This window comes from Prionailurus bengalensis, chromosome D2 (assembly GCF_016509475.1).
Source record: "Prionailurus bengalensis isolate Pbe53 chromosome D2, Fcat_Pben_1.1_paternal_pri, whole genome shotgun sequence".
Classification (NCBI taxonomy): Eukaryota; Metazoa; Chordata; class Mammalia; order Carnivora; family Felidae; genus Prionailurus; species Prionailurus bengalensis.
Genome location: NC_057351.1, coordinates 51,810,654 through 51,826,648, shown reverse-complemented (window position 1 = coordinate 51,826,648; position 15,995 = coordinate 51,810,654). Strand labels below are relative to the sequence as shown.

Genomic DNA, 15,995 nt, shown 5'->3' with positions numbered 1-15,995 from the left:
GGATTCTCTAGCTCCTTATCTTTCTGCCCCTCCCCCACTAGCGAGGGCATACACTCTGTCTCTCAAAGTAAATAAACATTAAAAAAATGAATTGCATTGCAATACACTTTCAATAAACAACTTGAAAATAAAAATTTTTAAATCACATTGTGTTTTTTTTTAATTGTTTTTTTTAAAGTTTATTTATTTTTGAGACAGAGAGAAACAGAACATGAATGAGGGAGGGTCAGAGAGAGAGAGGGAGACACAGGGAGGGTCAGAGAGAGAGAATCTGAAACAGGCTCCAGGCTCTGAGCTGTCAGCACAGAGCCCAACGCGGGGCTTGAACTCACGAACTGCGAGATCATGACCTGAGCCGAAGTCAGACGCTTAACTGACTGAGCCACCCAGACGCCCCTGTTTTTTTTTTTTTTTTTTTTAAAGAGAGAGTCTACCCACACGAACTGGGGAGGGGCAGAGGGAGAGAGAAACTTAAGCAGGCTTCATACTGAGCACGGAGCCCTGCTGGGGCTGTAGAGATCCCACAACCGTGAGATCATGCATGACCTGAGCCAAAATCAACAGTTGGACACTCAACTGACTGAGCCACCCAGGCCCCTAAAAATCTCATTAATAATAGCATCAAAAAGTATAAAATACTTAAAAATAAACTTAATCCTTAGATCAGTTTTCTAGGTGTGCAGGATGGTTTAGTGTTGGTCTGGCTCTGTTTCATGGACACGAGACACACAAAAAACTTCCATGCTGTTCCACCATCTTGGCTCCCTCCTTAAAAATAAACTTAAAATGCAAGACTCATATACCGAACATTACCAAAAAATTCAAAATAGCATCAAAAGAAATCAAATAAAATCTAAATACGGTAAACAGAAAGACACCTCATGTTCATGGATATAAAGATTTAATACTGTTGGGGCGCATGGGTGGCTCAGCTGGTTAAGCATCTGGCTCTTGATTTCAGTTCAGGTCATGATCTCATGGTTCATGAGTTCGAGCCCCACATCAAGGTTGACAACGCAGAGCCTGCTTGGGATTCTCTTCCTCTTTCTCTGCCCCTACCTGGCTCATGAACACACATGCTCTCTCAAAATAAATAAACTTTAAAACAAAGAAAAAGATTTAATATTGTTAAGATAGTAATACTCCCGAAATTGATCTACTTATTCAACAAAATTCCTATCAAAATCCCAGCTGATATTTTTGCAGAAATGGGCAAGTTGATCCTAAAATTTATATGGAAATGCAACGGACCCAGAACCACCAAAACAATCTTGAAAAAGAATAATAAAGTTGGTATATTCACACTTCTTGATCTCAAAACTTGCTACAAAGTGGTAGTAATCAAGACAGTGTGGTACTGGCAAAAGGACAGGTATACAGATCAACGGAAAAGAACTGAGAGTCTAAAAATAAAATTGTGTCTATGGTCAACTGACTTTTAAGAAGAATGCCAAGACGATACAATGGAGAAAGAAGAGTTTTTTCCACAAATGGTGCTGGGGCAATAAAATGATGACTGAACACCTACCTTATCCCATACACAAAAATTAACTCAAAATGAGCCATAAATCTAAAAATAACAGCTAAAACTATACAATTCTTAGAAGAAAATACAGAGGTAAACCTTTGGGACCTTGGATCAGGCAAGATTTCTTAGACTGATCCCCAAAGCACAGAGATATGGAAAAAAAAAGGATAAATATGACTTCATCAATATTAATAACTTTTGTACTTCAAAGGATACACTTAAGAAAGTGAAAACACACACACAAAAAAAAAAAGAAAAGAAAAGAAAGAAAGAAAGTGAAAAGACAACCACAGATTGGAAGAACATATTTGCAAATCAAATACCTGGTAAGGAGCTTCTATCCAAAATATATAAGGAACTCTTACAACTCAATATTAAAAGAACAAATATCCCACTTAAAAATGGGCAAAGGATCTAGACAGTTCAGTCAGTTTATGGTCAATAAACACATAAAACAACATCACTGTCACCAGGAAAATGCAAGTCAAAACTATAATGACATATCATTTCACACTCACTAGTATGGAAATAATCAAAGTCAGTTAATAACAAGCACTGACCAGGATATAGAAAAATTAGATCTCTCAAAAACTGCTGTTAGGAATGTAAAACTACGGAGCCAGTTTGAAAAAGTCTGGCAGGTCCCCAGAAAGTTAAACGTAGTTACTATATGATCCAGCAATTCTATTTGCAGGTATATACCCAAGAGAAATGAAAACATACACCCACACAAAAACTTGTATGTGAATTTTCACAGTAGCATTATTCATCAAAGGCCAAAAAATGGAAACAACCCAAATGTCCATCAACTGATGGACAGATAAATAAGATGTGATAGATCCATATAATATATTCATATCATATCCATACAATGGAATATTATTTGACAATAAAAATGGGGAAAAAAGGAATGAAGTAATGAGACACACTTCAATATGAAAGAATCTTAAAAATATTATTTTAAATGAAAGAAACCAGTCATGTTTATATAAAATATTCAGAATAGGCAAATCTATAGGCAGAAAGCAGATTAGGTTGCCTAGGGATGGGTATGGGAGGAGTACTAGAGAATGACTGCTAATGGGCATGAGGTTTCTTTTGGGGGAAATAAAAATATTTTAAAATTAGATTGTGGTGATGATTGCACATATCTAAAATCATTGAGAGGGAACCTGGCTGGCTCAGTCAGTGGATCTTGTAGGTCTTGGAGTTGTAAGTTCGACCCCTACACTGAGTATAGAGATTACTTAAAAATAAAATCTTTTTTTTTTTAAACGTTTATTTTATTTTTGAGACAGAGAGAGACACAGCGTGAACGGGGGAGGGGCGGAGAGAGAGGGAGACACAGAATCGGAAGCAGGCTCCAGGCTCTGAGCCATCAGCCCAGAGCCCAACGCGGGGCTCGAACTCGCGGACCGCGAGATCGTGACCTGAGCCGAAGTTGGACGCCTAACCGACCAAGCCACCCAGGCGCCCCAAAAATAAAATCTTAAAAAAAGGTAAAATAATTGAATTGTGCACTTTACATGGGCAAATTGTATGGTATGTACATTATATTTCAATAAGTTTAAAAAACAAAACCAAAAGGCAACAGGAAAACAATGAAGGGAGAAAAAAGAGGATAGGAGGTGAGAAGGTACTAAAGACAAACTTTGCCTCTTTTGGAATTATTTGATGACAGCCAGCAAGCGGGAACCTAAGTTAAGAAGACCAGAACTCACCTGGAAGGCTGGAAACCTTTTCTCAGTTCAGCACAAATTAGTTTTGCTCACTGTTTCCAGTTTCAGCTCATTCAGTCCTCAATCTCTTCCCTTGGGATGAGAAGAAATGGGTATACCTCTCTATCCCCCTACCTTACACATGAGCATAATGCATCTAATATGCAGTCTTCTCCAGGGACACCTGGATGGCTCAGTCAGTTAAGCGTCTGACTCTTGATTTCAGCCCAGATCATGATCTTGTGGTTTGTAAGATTGAGCCCTACATTGGGCTCTGTGATGATGGTGCAGAGCCTGCTTGGGATTCTCTCTTTCCCTCTCTCTGCCCCTCCCCTGCTTGCATACACACTCTCTCGCAAAATAAACAAACATTTTAGAAATTAAAAAAACAAAACAAAACATGCATCCTTCTCCATTCTGAGAACATGGAGCCTGTGGATGTCAAACCACTGTCTCTTCGTCTACATACTGTTTAGAAAGTACTGATAATATCTAACTGGGAAATATACTGGAAAAGACAGTCACTGTCAGCCCTCATGATAGGAACTATATAGTACAGATTTGTACATTCACAACAGCTTAGAACTCCTACTCATATGAATCAGAGAGAGACAGATGAGAATGAAAGGAGGGGGTAATACCAGCAGGAAGAGAGTTATCTTGGGATTTCTAATGTCTGGGCTATTATATTGCTCTCCCACCCTCCTCCCTACCCAAGCTCCCCAACACACAAAGCGCTCCTGTTTTTATTCTGCATGCCAGAGAATTATTAAGCATGTGGAATGTATTGCTTACTATCATACAGGCACACTTCTACAAGTCAACAGAGTTCAATAAATACACAGCCATTGCTTAGGAAGAATATGGGCTAGGATTATGAAAACATTGATCCATCAAAACAGAAAGCCTCCACTTTCAAAACAGGTGATAACGAAAAATGTAATGACAGAGGCTCCTGGATGGCTCAGTCGGTTAAACAACTGACTTCCGCTCAGGTCATGATCTCACAGTTTGCGAGTTCAAACCCGGCATCGGGCTCTGTGCTATTGGTTCAGAGCCTGGAGCCTGCTTCAAATTGTGTCTCTTTCTCTCTCTGCCCCTCCCCTGCTCACACTCTTGTCTCTGGCTCCCAAAAAATGAATAAATGTTAAAAAAAAATTTTTTTTAATGTAATGACAACTTGCTTCTCATATATTTCAATCATTTCCCATGAGTACTCAATCATCTGAAGACCAACAACTATAATTACTAGCTGTTAAAAACAGGTTAGACCACTAATGAACTAGATTAACAATTTAGCTCATTACCAAACTGGGTCAGATTAAAATTTGTGCCACAGGCAAAAGGTTCTATGTTGTCAAATCCCTTACACAATTAAACCTGATACAAAAAAAAAGCTAAAATATTTTAAATCTTGTGACAAAAAGATGAAATTTAAAAAATATTTGGAGACACAGTAAGATATTTAATGGACTCTGAAGACCATAACTGTGACTAAAATAAGACAATTTCTGGGGCACCTGGGTGGCTCAGTCGGTTAAGCATCCGACTTTGGCTCAGGTCATGATCTCACAGTTTGTGAGTTCAAGCCCCGCGATGGGCTCTGTGCTGACAGCTTGGAGCCTGGAGCTGCTTCGGATTCTGTGTCTCCCTCTCTCTCTGCTCCTCCCCTGTGCCTACTCTGGGTCTCTCTCTCTGTCTCTCAAAAATAAACATTAAAATTTTAAATAAATTAGTAAAGAAATAAAAATAAGACAATTTCTATCATTATATTCCTACCCACAGATAAACTTCTACAATAGCATTATACTAAATGGAAAAAAAAAAGGGGGGGTTCTTACTTTAGATAAAAGATTATTTAGTTCATGGGGATGAAGCTTTACCACTTCTCCAAGTTGCTGTGCAGCAGCTTTTCTTGTAACTGGAGTAGTGCCAGTATCCAGTAAGATAAAAAGACGGTCAAGCCTAAAATAACAAAAATATAATGATTATTCTGAAACATGTTTCCTCATAGGTGTAAGCTTGAGTCAACAAATGTATTGAGCATTTATGAAAGAAGACCTATTCTAGGGTTGCAGGAGAAATCTCTACACTCAAGGAACTTGCAGTTGGGGGTAGGGTGAGAAGGAAGGCAAGTACACAAATAATTAGAATACAGTGTACAATAACACATATTCCAGAAAAGAAATGCAAAGTGCTTTGAGGAGTGGGAACAGAGGAAGTAAATACTATATATCCCCAACTGTGTAATATTGAAAAGGCTTCATAAAAGAAATAGTATATGGCATGGACTTTCATAGGTCAGCCATGAAGGTCTGGGTTCAAGAAAGAGATGGGACTAGAGCTCTATTTTAGGAAGATTAATCTGGCAGCAGTGTGAAGCATGAAATGTAATGGAAGAAAACTTTTAGAGAATTTTAGTCTAAAAGTGCAGACCTAAACTACCATCATGACTAGAAGCCTAGAAAGAAGTTGGGAGAGACACTGCAGAGGCAAAACACAGTGTAATAAGAAATGTCAAGGAAATGAAAGATTTCTCAGACTCTGGATCTTAGAAAATGAAGAGGTCACTTAAAAAAATGGGAACTAGTAGAGGAAATATTGTGGGAAATGATGACAAGCTTACTAGTGGCGGGGACAGGATAGCTACAAGAAACCAAAAAAGATAGTTGGAATAGAGATGTGAAGTTCAGGAAAAATTGAGACTGCAGGTATACAGGTATATGAAGTCATGTGTGTAGAAGTGACAAATGTGGCAATAAATAAAATCTCTGAGGAAAGAGTTTCCAAAGGCATACAGCATACTGGCACAAATTCTAGAGTCACAACATCACAGTTCAAACTCCAGTTCTACCATTTAACCAATGACTAAAGCTTGGAATATCACAATGCCTTATACCTGGAACAGGTGAGGAGAAGTGGAACACTATGTTCTTGTGGTTTGGGGATACAGGAAAATCCTAAGGTTTTAGAAAGGAGAAAGGCCAAGTCACAAGTAATTACCACCACCTGTCCACCTATCACATATAGGTCTAGCTTTCCTATCACACTACTAATCAGGCTCAGTAATGCAAAGTGAATGCCAGAAGTAATGAAAAGAGCCTCATACTTCATATAGGGAATAAATGGGTACTTTAAAAAACACAGAGGATGGTAAAGTTATATCAACTGCCTAATCCTACACAAAGGGAAATTTAAAGAATACATTTTCAAATTTTATCTAATGAGAAAGAGAAAGCAAGTAAGGTCCCAAAGCTAACCATGAGCATTAAGCATCAATAAACTACAGTGAAGCTTGTATTTTACTTCTGGGATTACAGGTATTTTTCTTTCACAAAGAGCTAAAAAATTACACAACAAAGCTCTAAACGTCTTTTGTAAGATAAACCTATAAGGGCCAAATGAAATGGGCTGGATTGTTCTTTTCTTTTCTCTGGTAGTATTTATCAAACTAGCCAGTCAATAATAAGCACAGAATCATTATAACTAGTAAGAAATAGAACTAAAATCTTTTTCAGTCAAGAACAGTAAGGGTACTTTGAAAAGTTTTCAACTGCTTCAGAACAAAACACTAAGAGGTACGGTTCAAATTTATAGTTAAGGGTATATAGAAAGGACAAATTTCAAGAAAAATATGTGAGGTAATAAAAAAGCCAGTGATAACAAGAAAAACAGAAACACAACACAGTTTTTGCTTCCGATACAATGAATGGCACACAGAGTGATTATAAAGAAACTAATTTTTGTAAGACACACAAAAATTAACTTACTTTATATATACACCATGTATGGACACAATCCACCTGCTGAAACAATTATTCTCCTTATTAATTCAAGGCTGTCTAAATACTTGCCTTTACCCATTTATTCATCAGGTTTTGCTACAGATTTGGTGAACAGTGACTCAGAAATAGTGGGACAAAAGAATAGGAGAAAAAAAATTTTTGACAACTGGTGTTATTTAAAAAATTCTATGACTGTCAGACCCAAATCCCTTCTCCATAAAATGATCTTCCCCCCATCCCATACATAACGCTCAGAATGCCCCTTGAGTTATTTTCATTTTTAAATCAAGTTGTGATATTAATGTTCATGAGAATCATCTCTGAGCCTCCACAATAAATACTTGCATGTTGCCATTACCATATGATTTTGTCAATGAAATTTGCAAAAAGAGATTTCAAACATCTATGAACAACTTTCTGTAATTATCAAGACAAAAATTCATTTTAAATATTCTATATTAAGGAGTATCTGGCTAGCTTAGTTGGTAGGGCATACGACTCTTGATCTCAGAGTTGTGAGTTCAAGCCTCACGTTAGGCATGGAACCTACTTAAAAAAAAAATCTTTGTATATTATATGGTAGGCAAAATTATATAAAATTAAATAAGTTTCATTACAAAGAATGATTAGTCTTAGGTCAAATTTATGCTACTCTAAGTGGACTTATATTTGTATATGCTGCATGTCTTTTTTGTAACAATACTGGGCTCTCTTATATGTATACAGTTCATGTAGATTCAAGACTTTCCTGTAGAAAACTGTGGTAAAATGGAAAAAAAACTAGACTGAAAGTTAGGAGACCTTTAGAAGTCTTACTGCTGTCACACGTTGGAGGATTCAGGGAAATTTACTTCATTTAACCTCTTATTTTGGAGGGTAAAACTAGATAATTTAGGCATATTTCAGTTTCACATCACTGTGGGGTTTTTTTTTTTCCCTTTTTTCTTATGTAACGTAATATTTGTCATATCTCTGACTTATTTGATGTGAAGTTCCTTAGACCTCACCTCTGGAAAGATTTCAACTACTTCATTAATTCTTTTTCCAGGATGGAGATTCTGCTTTTTATGACCAAAAGCAAAGCTGGCTGCAAAATGAACACTGTAAGGAAGTGACACTACCCTGTTTATAAAGTTAAAAGAAAATGGACAGATTGCAACATTTTCCCCCATCATTTCCACCTTCTCCAAGAGGCCATTACCATTCCTCATTCCTTAAAAAAGGAATGCACTACTTCACTGAGTAGATCTCTAAGCTTTGTAACAGATCTCAAGTTCTCTCCTCACTACTTCTAAAGATTGCTCGTTACCCTCATCCTATTTCAAAGGGAAAGACAGTCCTCACTTCTCTTTAAGGTTTAGATACTGTGCCACTGTTTCCTTGATATCATCCTCTTCTAGCTTCATTCAATCATTCTTTCTCTAATACCTTAAATCACTGCCTTATTAATCTATTCCCTTCTACCTTTAAATATGCGAAAGTGTGTCTCTAAAGAGAAAATAAATGGCTTGCTCCTCATCTCCTAGTTTACTTTTTCTTTTTTCCTGCCAAGCATCACAAACAAATGTTTAAAATCACTTCTTTTAGGGACACCTGGGTGGCTCAGTCGGTTAAGCGTCCAGCTCTTGATTTTGGCTCAGGTCATGATCTCGCTTCAGGCTCTGCACTGACAGCATGGAACCTGCTTAGGATTCTCTCTCTGCCTCTCCCCTGCTTGCACGTGCTCTTTCTCATGCACTCGAAATAAGTAAATAAAACATTTTAAGAAATCATTTCTTTCCTCACTATACACAATTTCATCCTTATCAGTCAAGTTTCTGTTCTTCTCTTCTACTAAAATAGCACACCTGATGGGTCACCAATAAACTTGTAAGCTCTAAATCCAATTTTTTAAAGCCCAATTTTCTTGACCTTTCTATAACATCTGATATCAGTAAGTACCCCATTTTTAAGACATTTTTCTTCCTGACTTTTCACAACTTTATATTACCTTGTTTCCATCTGAATTCTCCATTTTTCCCCTGGTTTCCCTCTTATTGCTGTCCCATATTCAATCCTTGGCTCCTTACCCCACCAGTTTCTCCCTTAGGAAACTAGGTTATTTGTTTAAACTGTAACAAGGTACAAATAATCCCCAAAACTAGTCTATCTAGGAGCTCTAGTGCCACACTTCCAACTGCCTGGTAAGCATAACCCCCTCGTAACATGATCTTATTGCTAGATTTATAGTACTCTTAAAGTACTCTTTGATCAAATTACTACCTTACCCTAGAACTGTCAATGGCTCACCCTTACCTATCAGACAGTAATCAAAATCAAAAAAAGTATCTCCCAAACATGGGCCTTTTTGGTTTCCACAATTTCATCTATATCATTTCTTCCACTTGGAATGTCTTTTTTTGGTTCAGTTCTTGAGCTAGCTACAACCCATCAAGACTTAAAATCCTTTACCCTTTTGAAACGATGTCAGACTACTGTATTACAGAGGTGAACTCCTGTAATCTACACAAATTCTCATCTTGAGTAGCCATTTTGGTATTTATTATGTTTTGTTTTATGGCACCTCTTACATTAATTTGTCACATGATGTCTTATGCTCGTTAGGCTTCACCTCCTTCAGTGATTCTTTTTTGTCTCCCACAATACTTTGCATAGTGTCTCTGCAAAGTCTTTGCTTAGTATTCAAATATTTGCTTAGTTGGTATTTACTAAAATTAAAATTATAAAGAAAAGTACACATTTCTTAGGGCCAAGTTTAGGCACCATTTTTAAGCAAAAAAAATTTGTGTGCTAAAAAAAAGGGGGGGGTGGTGCTATATTAGAATTTTTTTTGCTTCCTTTGAGAAATACCCTTGATCTGTAATACCTATACTATATGAAAACAAGTTGTAAAAATAACAACTGACGCTAAGGTAATGCTTCAGTAAGTGGTAAGATCAGCACAGCAGTACTTCAGCATTCTGAACATCAAGGCAGTTATGCCTGCTCCAAATAGCAAGCTGAAAGAGACCATGAAATGGGTACTGTATTCCTTCAATAATCTCCATACTTTCTAAACTTTCCTTTAGTCCCCTCTACCCAGCTTCACTGGAACCACACTCCTGCCCAAAGACCTTCAACTCCTCTCTAACTAATGCTGATCCCCTCTCACATCCATATAGTTCCTCCTGCCTCTCCTCTCTGCAAAGCCTTTTATCCCAATGCCATGTCATGTAACCTCTGCTCTTCCATCAGCCAACTGTCCAGGGGGTAGTAGATCAGCTCACTCTCTCGTTTAATCCAGGCCTATTTATTCTCACATCTTCCACCTTGGTAGTAGCAAAGCTTGCCTCCCTGAATAGAGGAATGGGGATAAAAGAATGCTTCCTTGGGTTTTGTTTGTTTGTGGAGTTCTCCCTTCCTCTATCCAAAACAGCAGAATAAACACCACACAAAAGGAAGAACAAAGGGGTGAGCAGACCAGGATCTGACAAGAGGGCAGTATGATCTGTTACCCTGGGGTAGCCAGCTATGAGCAAGCAGGGTAAGCATCAGGGTCAGGACTCAATGGAAAAGGCTGGTATAGTGAACTGGTGGGGGAAGGAGAAGGGGCATGAGCCAGGGTCAGTACCATGTTGGAGGGCAGATAGGGCCCTTGGTGAGGGAGAGGTGTGATGGAAGCTAAGTGGTCAGAAGAGAAAGGAAGTTAAAAGAAGGGCTAATTGAGGAAACACAGTACTTACACCAATACTTTTTGAGAGAGAGGGAGCGTGCAAGTGGGCAAGCAGGGGGCGGGGGGCAGGGAGAGGAGGAAGGAGGGAGAGAGAGAGAGAAGCAGGGCTTGTGTTCACCAGATTCAGGACTCAAACTCACAAACTGTGAGATCATGATCTAAGCAGAAGTGGATGCTTAACCGACTGAGCCACCCAGGAGCCCCACAATATTTCTTATGGCTAAACCTTCTCTTGCAGAATAGCTAGTAGGGGGGAAAAATGCCATTCTTCATTCTTTGAAGGACAGACAGATGGAGCAAAAGAGGTAATAGATGTCAAGCTGTATGAAAGGTACCAAAGACTGAAAAAATAAATAAAACATAAGGCAATTATATTTGACAATACCTACTGGTTATGAATTTACTGGTAAGAAATCTGGCCCATTTTCAATTTGGACTTTAATTCAGAGAGAATTATACAAGACATGATTCATGTTTTGTTTACCAACCTGTGACTACAGGCAAGTGCTCTAAAGGCTGCCTAGAAAAAAGAAAGAGTACATGGAAGTTTGTAAAGGTTATTCAGGCAGGTGCAACCTAACCCCTCTTCTCTTCAGCTGTTTGCATAATGAAGTAAAGATATAAAAAGATATGGAAGAAAATCATAGACATTTTGAACTATATCCTAGGTTACTACTTCATCGCTCGTTTATTAAATGAGTATATGTTGGGGCGCCTGGGTGGCTCAGTCGATTAAGCAGCCAACTTTAGCTCAGGTCATGATCTCACAGTCTGTGAGTTCAAACCCTGCGTTGGGCTCTGTGCTGAAAGCTCAGAGCCTGGAGCCTGCTTGCGACTCTGTGTCTCCCTCTCTCTCTGTCCCTCCCCTGCTTGCTCTCTGTCTCTGTCTCTCTCTCAAAAATAATAAACATTTAAAAAAATTATTTTAACAAATAAAAAAATAAAGAAGTATATGTTGTGTTCCCAACTCCTTGGTCATTTGAAGATTAAAGGGGGGAAGAAAAGGTACAGGCACCTGGCTGGCTCAGTCAGTTGAGCATGCAACTCTTTTTTTTTCCCCCCCAATTCCGGAGGCTTTATTAAATGATTATTTCTTCAGTATGTCAGTTTTTTTGTTTATTTAGGGGCATGACATTGAGCCCAACTCAATCTTTTTTAACACTGTTTTTTTTACTACTGTTGTTGTTTAATTTAAATCCAAGTTAGTTAACATATAGTGTAATAATGATTTCAGGATTTCAGGATTAGAATTTAGTGATTCATCACTTACATATAACACCCAGTAGAGCATGCAACTCTTGATCTCGGCATTGTGAGTTGGAGCCCCAAGTTGGGGGTAGAGATTACTAAAAAAAAAAAAAAAAAAAAAAAAAAAAGGCAGGGGGTATAAAAATAACTTCTTCAATCTACTTCCAACCTCAATATTCTCAGAATTTAAATTAAGCATCTTTGAAAAATAGTATAAGGTCAACTAGGAGAATACCTCACCTTAACTAAGAGAATGATCAGTCAAGTCTGTCCAGTTTGTTACACATTTTCACATTTAACAAAAGTCCAGTAAAATTTAAAACAAACTGTTCGAATTTTTTACTTTTCTGTGTGACTTAGGAAATAAGAAAGTAAATACCTGATATGAACACTGTATTATAAAGTCTCACATATTATTATTAAACAAGAAAGTTATGGTCAAAAGAAACAACTTCCAAGAAATTCTCTAGACTGCTGTTTTTAAATGTATACCTTCTAGATCATAACGTGGGTAATCTGAAACTATGTTAATGGCATATTCTTTAAACAAGAAAGATTAGTTAAGACCACAGACAAAACTGAGAATCAATATGAAGATATGAAACCAAACCAAACCCAGGTGGAAGGCCAGGTGCATGCTAGAATAAATTGCATTCCCCCACTACCACAGTAGAACATGAATTTCTTAAAATGGGGATTCCATTTTTGTTCTGTTGTATTTCTAACACCTAGAACATAGAAAGCATTCCACAAATACTCATTAAATGAATGCTGAAAAAGTATAATCAAACTGAGTTATTTTCTCCAGGACATTTTTTTCTAACCTCCATTCTTGATCCATCCATCAAGCTACAGTCTTTTGCATTACTTTATCTTAAAGATAACATCTAGGTTCAATAAAACTATTCTAGACCCAGCAATGGCACTACTAGGTATTTATCCAAGGGAGACAGGTGTGCTGTTTCAAAGGGACACATGCACCCCAATGTTTATAGCAGCACTATCAACAATAGCCAAAGTATGGAATAAGCCCAAATGTCCATCAATGGATGAATGGAAAAAGAAAAAGTGGTACACACACACACACACACACACACACACTGGAGTATTACTCAGCAATCAGAAAGAATGCAATCTTGCCATTTGCAACTACGTGGATGGAACTGGAAGGTATTATGCTAAGTGAAATTAGTCAGAGAAAAACAAAAATCATATGACTTCACTCATATGAGGACATCAAGAGACAAAACAGATGAACATAAGGGAAGGGAAATAAAAATAATACAAAAAACAGGGAGGGGGACAAAACATAAGAGACTCATAAATATGGAAAACAAACTGAGGGTTACTGGAAGCGTTGTGGGAGGGGGGATGGGCTAAATGGGTAAGGGGCACTAAGGAATCTACTCCTGAAATCATTGTTGCACTATATGCTAATTTGGATGTAAATTTTAATAATAATTTAAAAATAAATGTATTTGTACCAAAAACAAAAACAAAAATAAAAATTCCAAGATCCACAATTCCAATGGAGAAAAAAAAAAAGATAACATCTAGGTTCTTCAGAAGGAATATGTTATTTTATAAGTTCATACAAAATTGTGCACTTTAATGGCTAAAACGGTGAATTTTATGTTACGTGTATTTTATCACAATTTAACAACAACAAAACCCTTTGAGGAACAAACCAAAGGAAACTATACAGATTGAAATGTAAAAGCTTCTATATACCTCTTCTCCCTCTCCTGGCTTTTTTGTCCCTAACTTTTTTTAAGTATGAAATATTTGACATATTGTAATTTACACTAGTTCCTTCTGTCAATCTTATAATGAATTGAAATTAGCAGTAATGGAGGAAAAGGACTAGCAAACACAAGAAACCTGTGCTGTCCTAGAGATCATGAGTATCATTTTAGCATCTTCTCTGTCAGTAGGAAGGATCCACTGGAACTTCCCCCACATTAAGAAACTTCCTTTTATTTGGCAGAACAGGACTGTTGAAACAATGTTTCTCCGAAGTATCAGCAGTACAGAGAGAATTAACAAAACTGAGCAAAGTTCTGATCAAATGCAGTAATTTGTTTCTTCCATAAGAGGGTATGATCCCTTTTTTCCAGAAACTTCTCTGAACAGTGCATCATTTTCAAATGCAAAAATATGGCACAGACTTCAGATACAAATAATGCAGAGTCTAATAATGCAGGCAAATCATAATTACTGTCTAGACATTTTAGACATGACCTTTATAGTTTAGATCAATGAGGAAAAATTCTCTAAATTGCATTTTTTAATTTATATGATCAAGGGAAAAATATGTTCATATTAGCTAGTCAAAGTACAAGGGTCAGTTCAACCAACTGTGGCATAAACTGGCAAAGGTATGATAAACAACCTTAAAAAAAAAATCCTGTAGTAACTTGTGGAAGGTAACATTAACGCCCACGGGTTCACCACCTTCTGTAATGAACATAAGTCTTAATTTCTCTAAGGTTGCCTTTACTGTTGATGGCCCAACCAAGTGATAAATGTTACTGGGAGAAAGGTTCACAAGGCAAAACAGCAGCATTCAAAGATTTAACAATTATTATTTCAGCTGTTGGCAAGCAACACTGAAAGCTGTAATGTATATTAATGTCTTTTTGCTGAGGTTGGTTTTGTGGGAGCAAGTAGCTCATGAATGAGCTTAGCTGACTTTCCAGCATTCACATCTTAAGGGCAACATTGTTCTCAACTCCTACATTAAGAGTCTAAAGGAAGGGATGCCTGACTGGCTCAGTCAGAAGAGCATGCAACTCTTGACCTTGGGGTGTCAGGGTCATGAGTTCAAGCCCCACAATGGTGTAGAGATTACTTAGTAAAAACGTTTAAGAAAAGAGTCTAAAGGAGTCGTACATTTTTCAGTAATACTTCTCTGCATTTTACAGAGAACTTCAAATACTACAATTGTATTTGCATTTTTAGAGTATCAAAGCTTGCTTGTAAGACTTAACTCTCCCACAAATTAATAGTTGGCCATGTATTTGATAATTTTGCCACATTCTTACAATTCAATGTACAGTAAAACAAGGCCTTTATAAAACTGTAAGTAGGGTCTAAAAAATTTAATCACAAAGTACAAGGTTGTATTATATCGAATTTGCATTATACAAGACCACACTATCATAGAATTGCACTATATTATAAACTTTTCTGATAACATCATGTTTTTAAAATTATAATCCTGGCTGATATTCAAAGCTATGGTGAAAGTTTGTCCTCCTGGGGAAAAACTATAGCTAAACTACAAGGACTCACTGAAAAACACTGGAAATATTCTACTATATACATAAACTATGGTAAAATCATGACAGCTATTAAAACAAGAAACAAAATCACTCATACATTAAAAAAAAAAAAAAAAAAGTGTATAGGACACTAAGAGCCAGGCACTCTGCTGGGAATAGAAAGATCAGACATAGTTCCTTCTCTCCAGAGTGCATGTAAATCCAAGCAGGGAGAATAATTAAACAATTACAAAATATGATATTATGACTGACAGAAGTACATATTGGTGCAAGTAACTCAGATGAAGTAAGACTAGAAAAAGCTTCCCTAAGTACATATAAGCTTAGACCCAAAAACCAAGGTTAGACTTGGGGTGGGGGGTAGGAAAGAAATGTTCCAGAAAGAAAGAATGGGAGGTGAGAACACAGATTCAAAATGAAAGGGAAAGAAGAAGAGACAGAGCAAGAGAGGGAGAGAGAGAGAGATGCAAGAGATACAGAGAACCTGATATAAGGTGATGAAGCTAAAAAGGTGAAGCAGGAACCAGATCACAAAGAATCTATTTTGTACTCATGCTAAGGCAAAAGAAAACAACTAAAAGGTTTTAAGCAGAAAAATGACAGTAAAATTTGCATATTAGCAATAATATAGCTGAAGTGAAGAATAAATTAGAGGGGCGCCTGGGTGGCTCTGTCGGTTAAGCGTCAACTTCGGTTCAGGTCATGATCTCACGGTTCATG

General features: G+C 37.3%; 1 protein-coding gene across 1 annotated transcript in view; it reads right to left on the bottom strand.

The window, feature by feature from the left end:
* The window catches only part of BTAF1 (B-TFIID TATA-box binding protein associated factor 1), a 121,769-nt gene that overhangs the window by 103,184 nt on the left and 2,590 nt on the right, over positions 1-15,995 (bottom strand). The window contains exon 2 of the mRNA XM_043596971.1: positions 5,088-5,211. Within this exon, the coding sequence (XP_043452906.1) occupies positions 5,088-5,211 (124 nt within the window). The remainder of the gene's footprint in view (positions 1-5,087; positions 5,212-15,995) is intronic.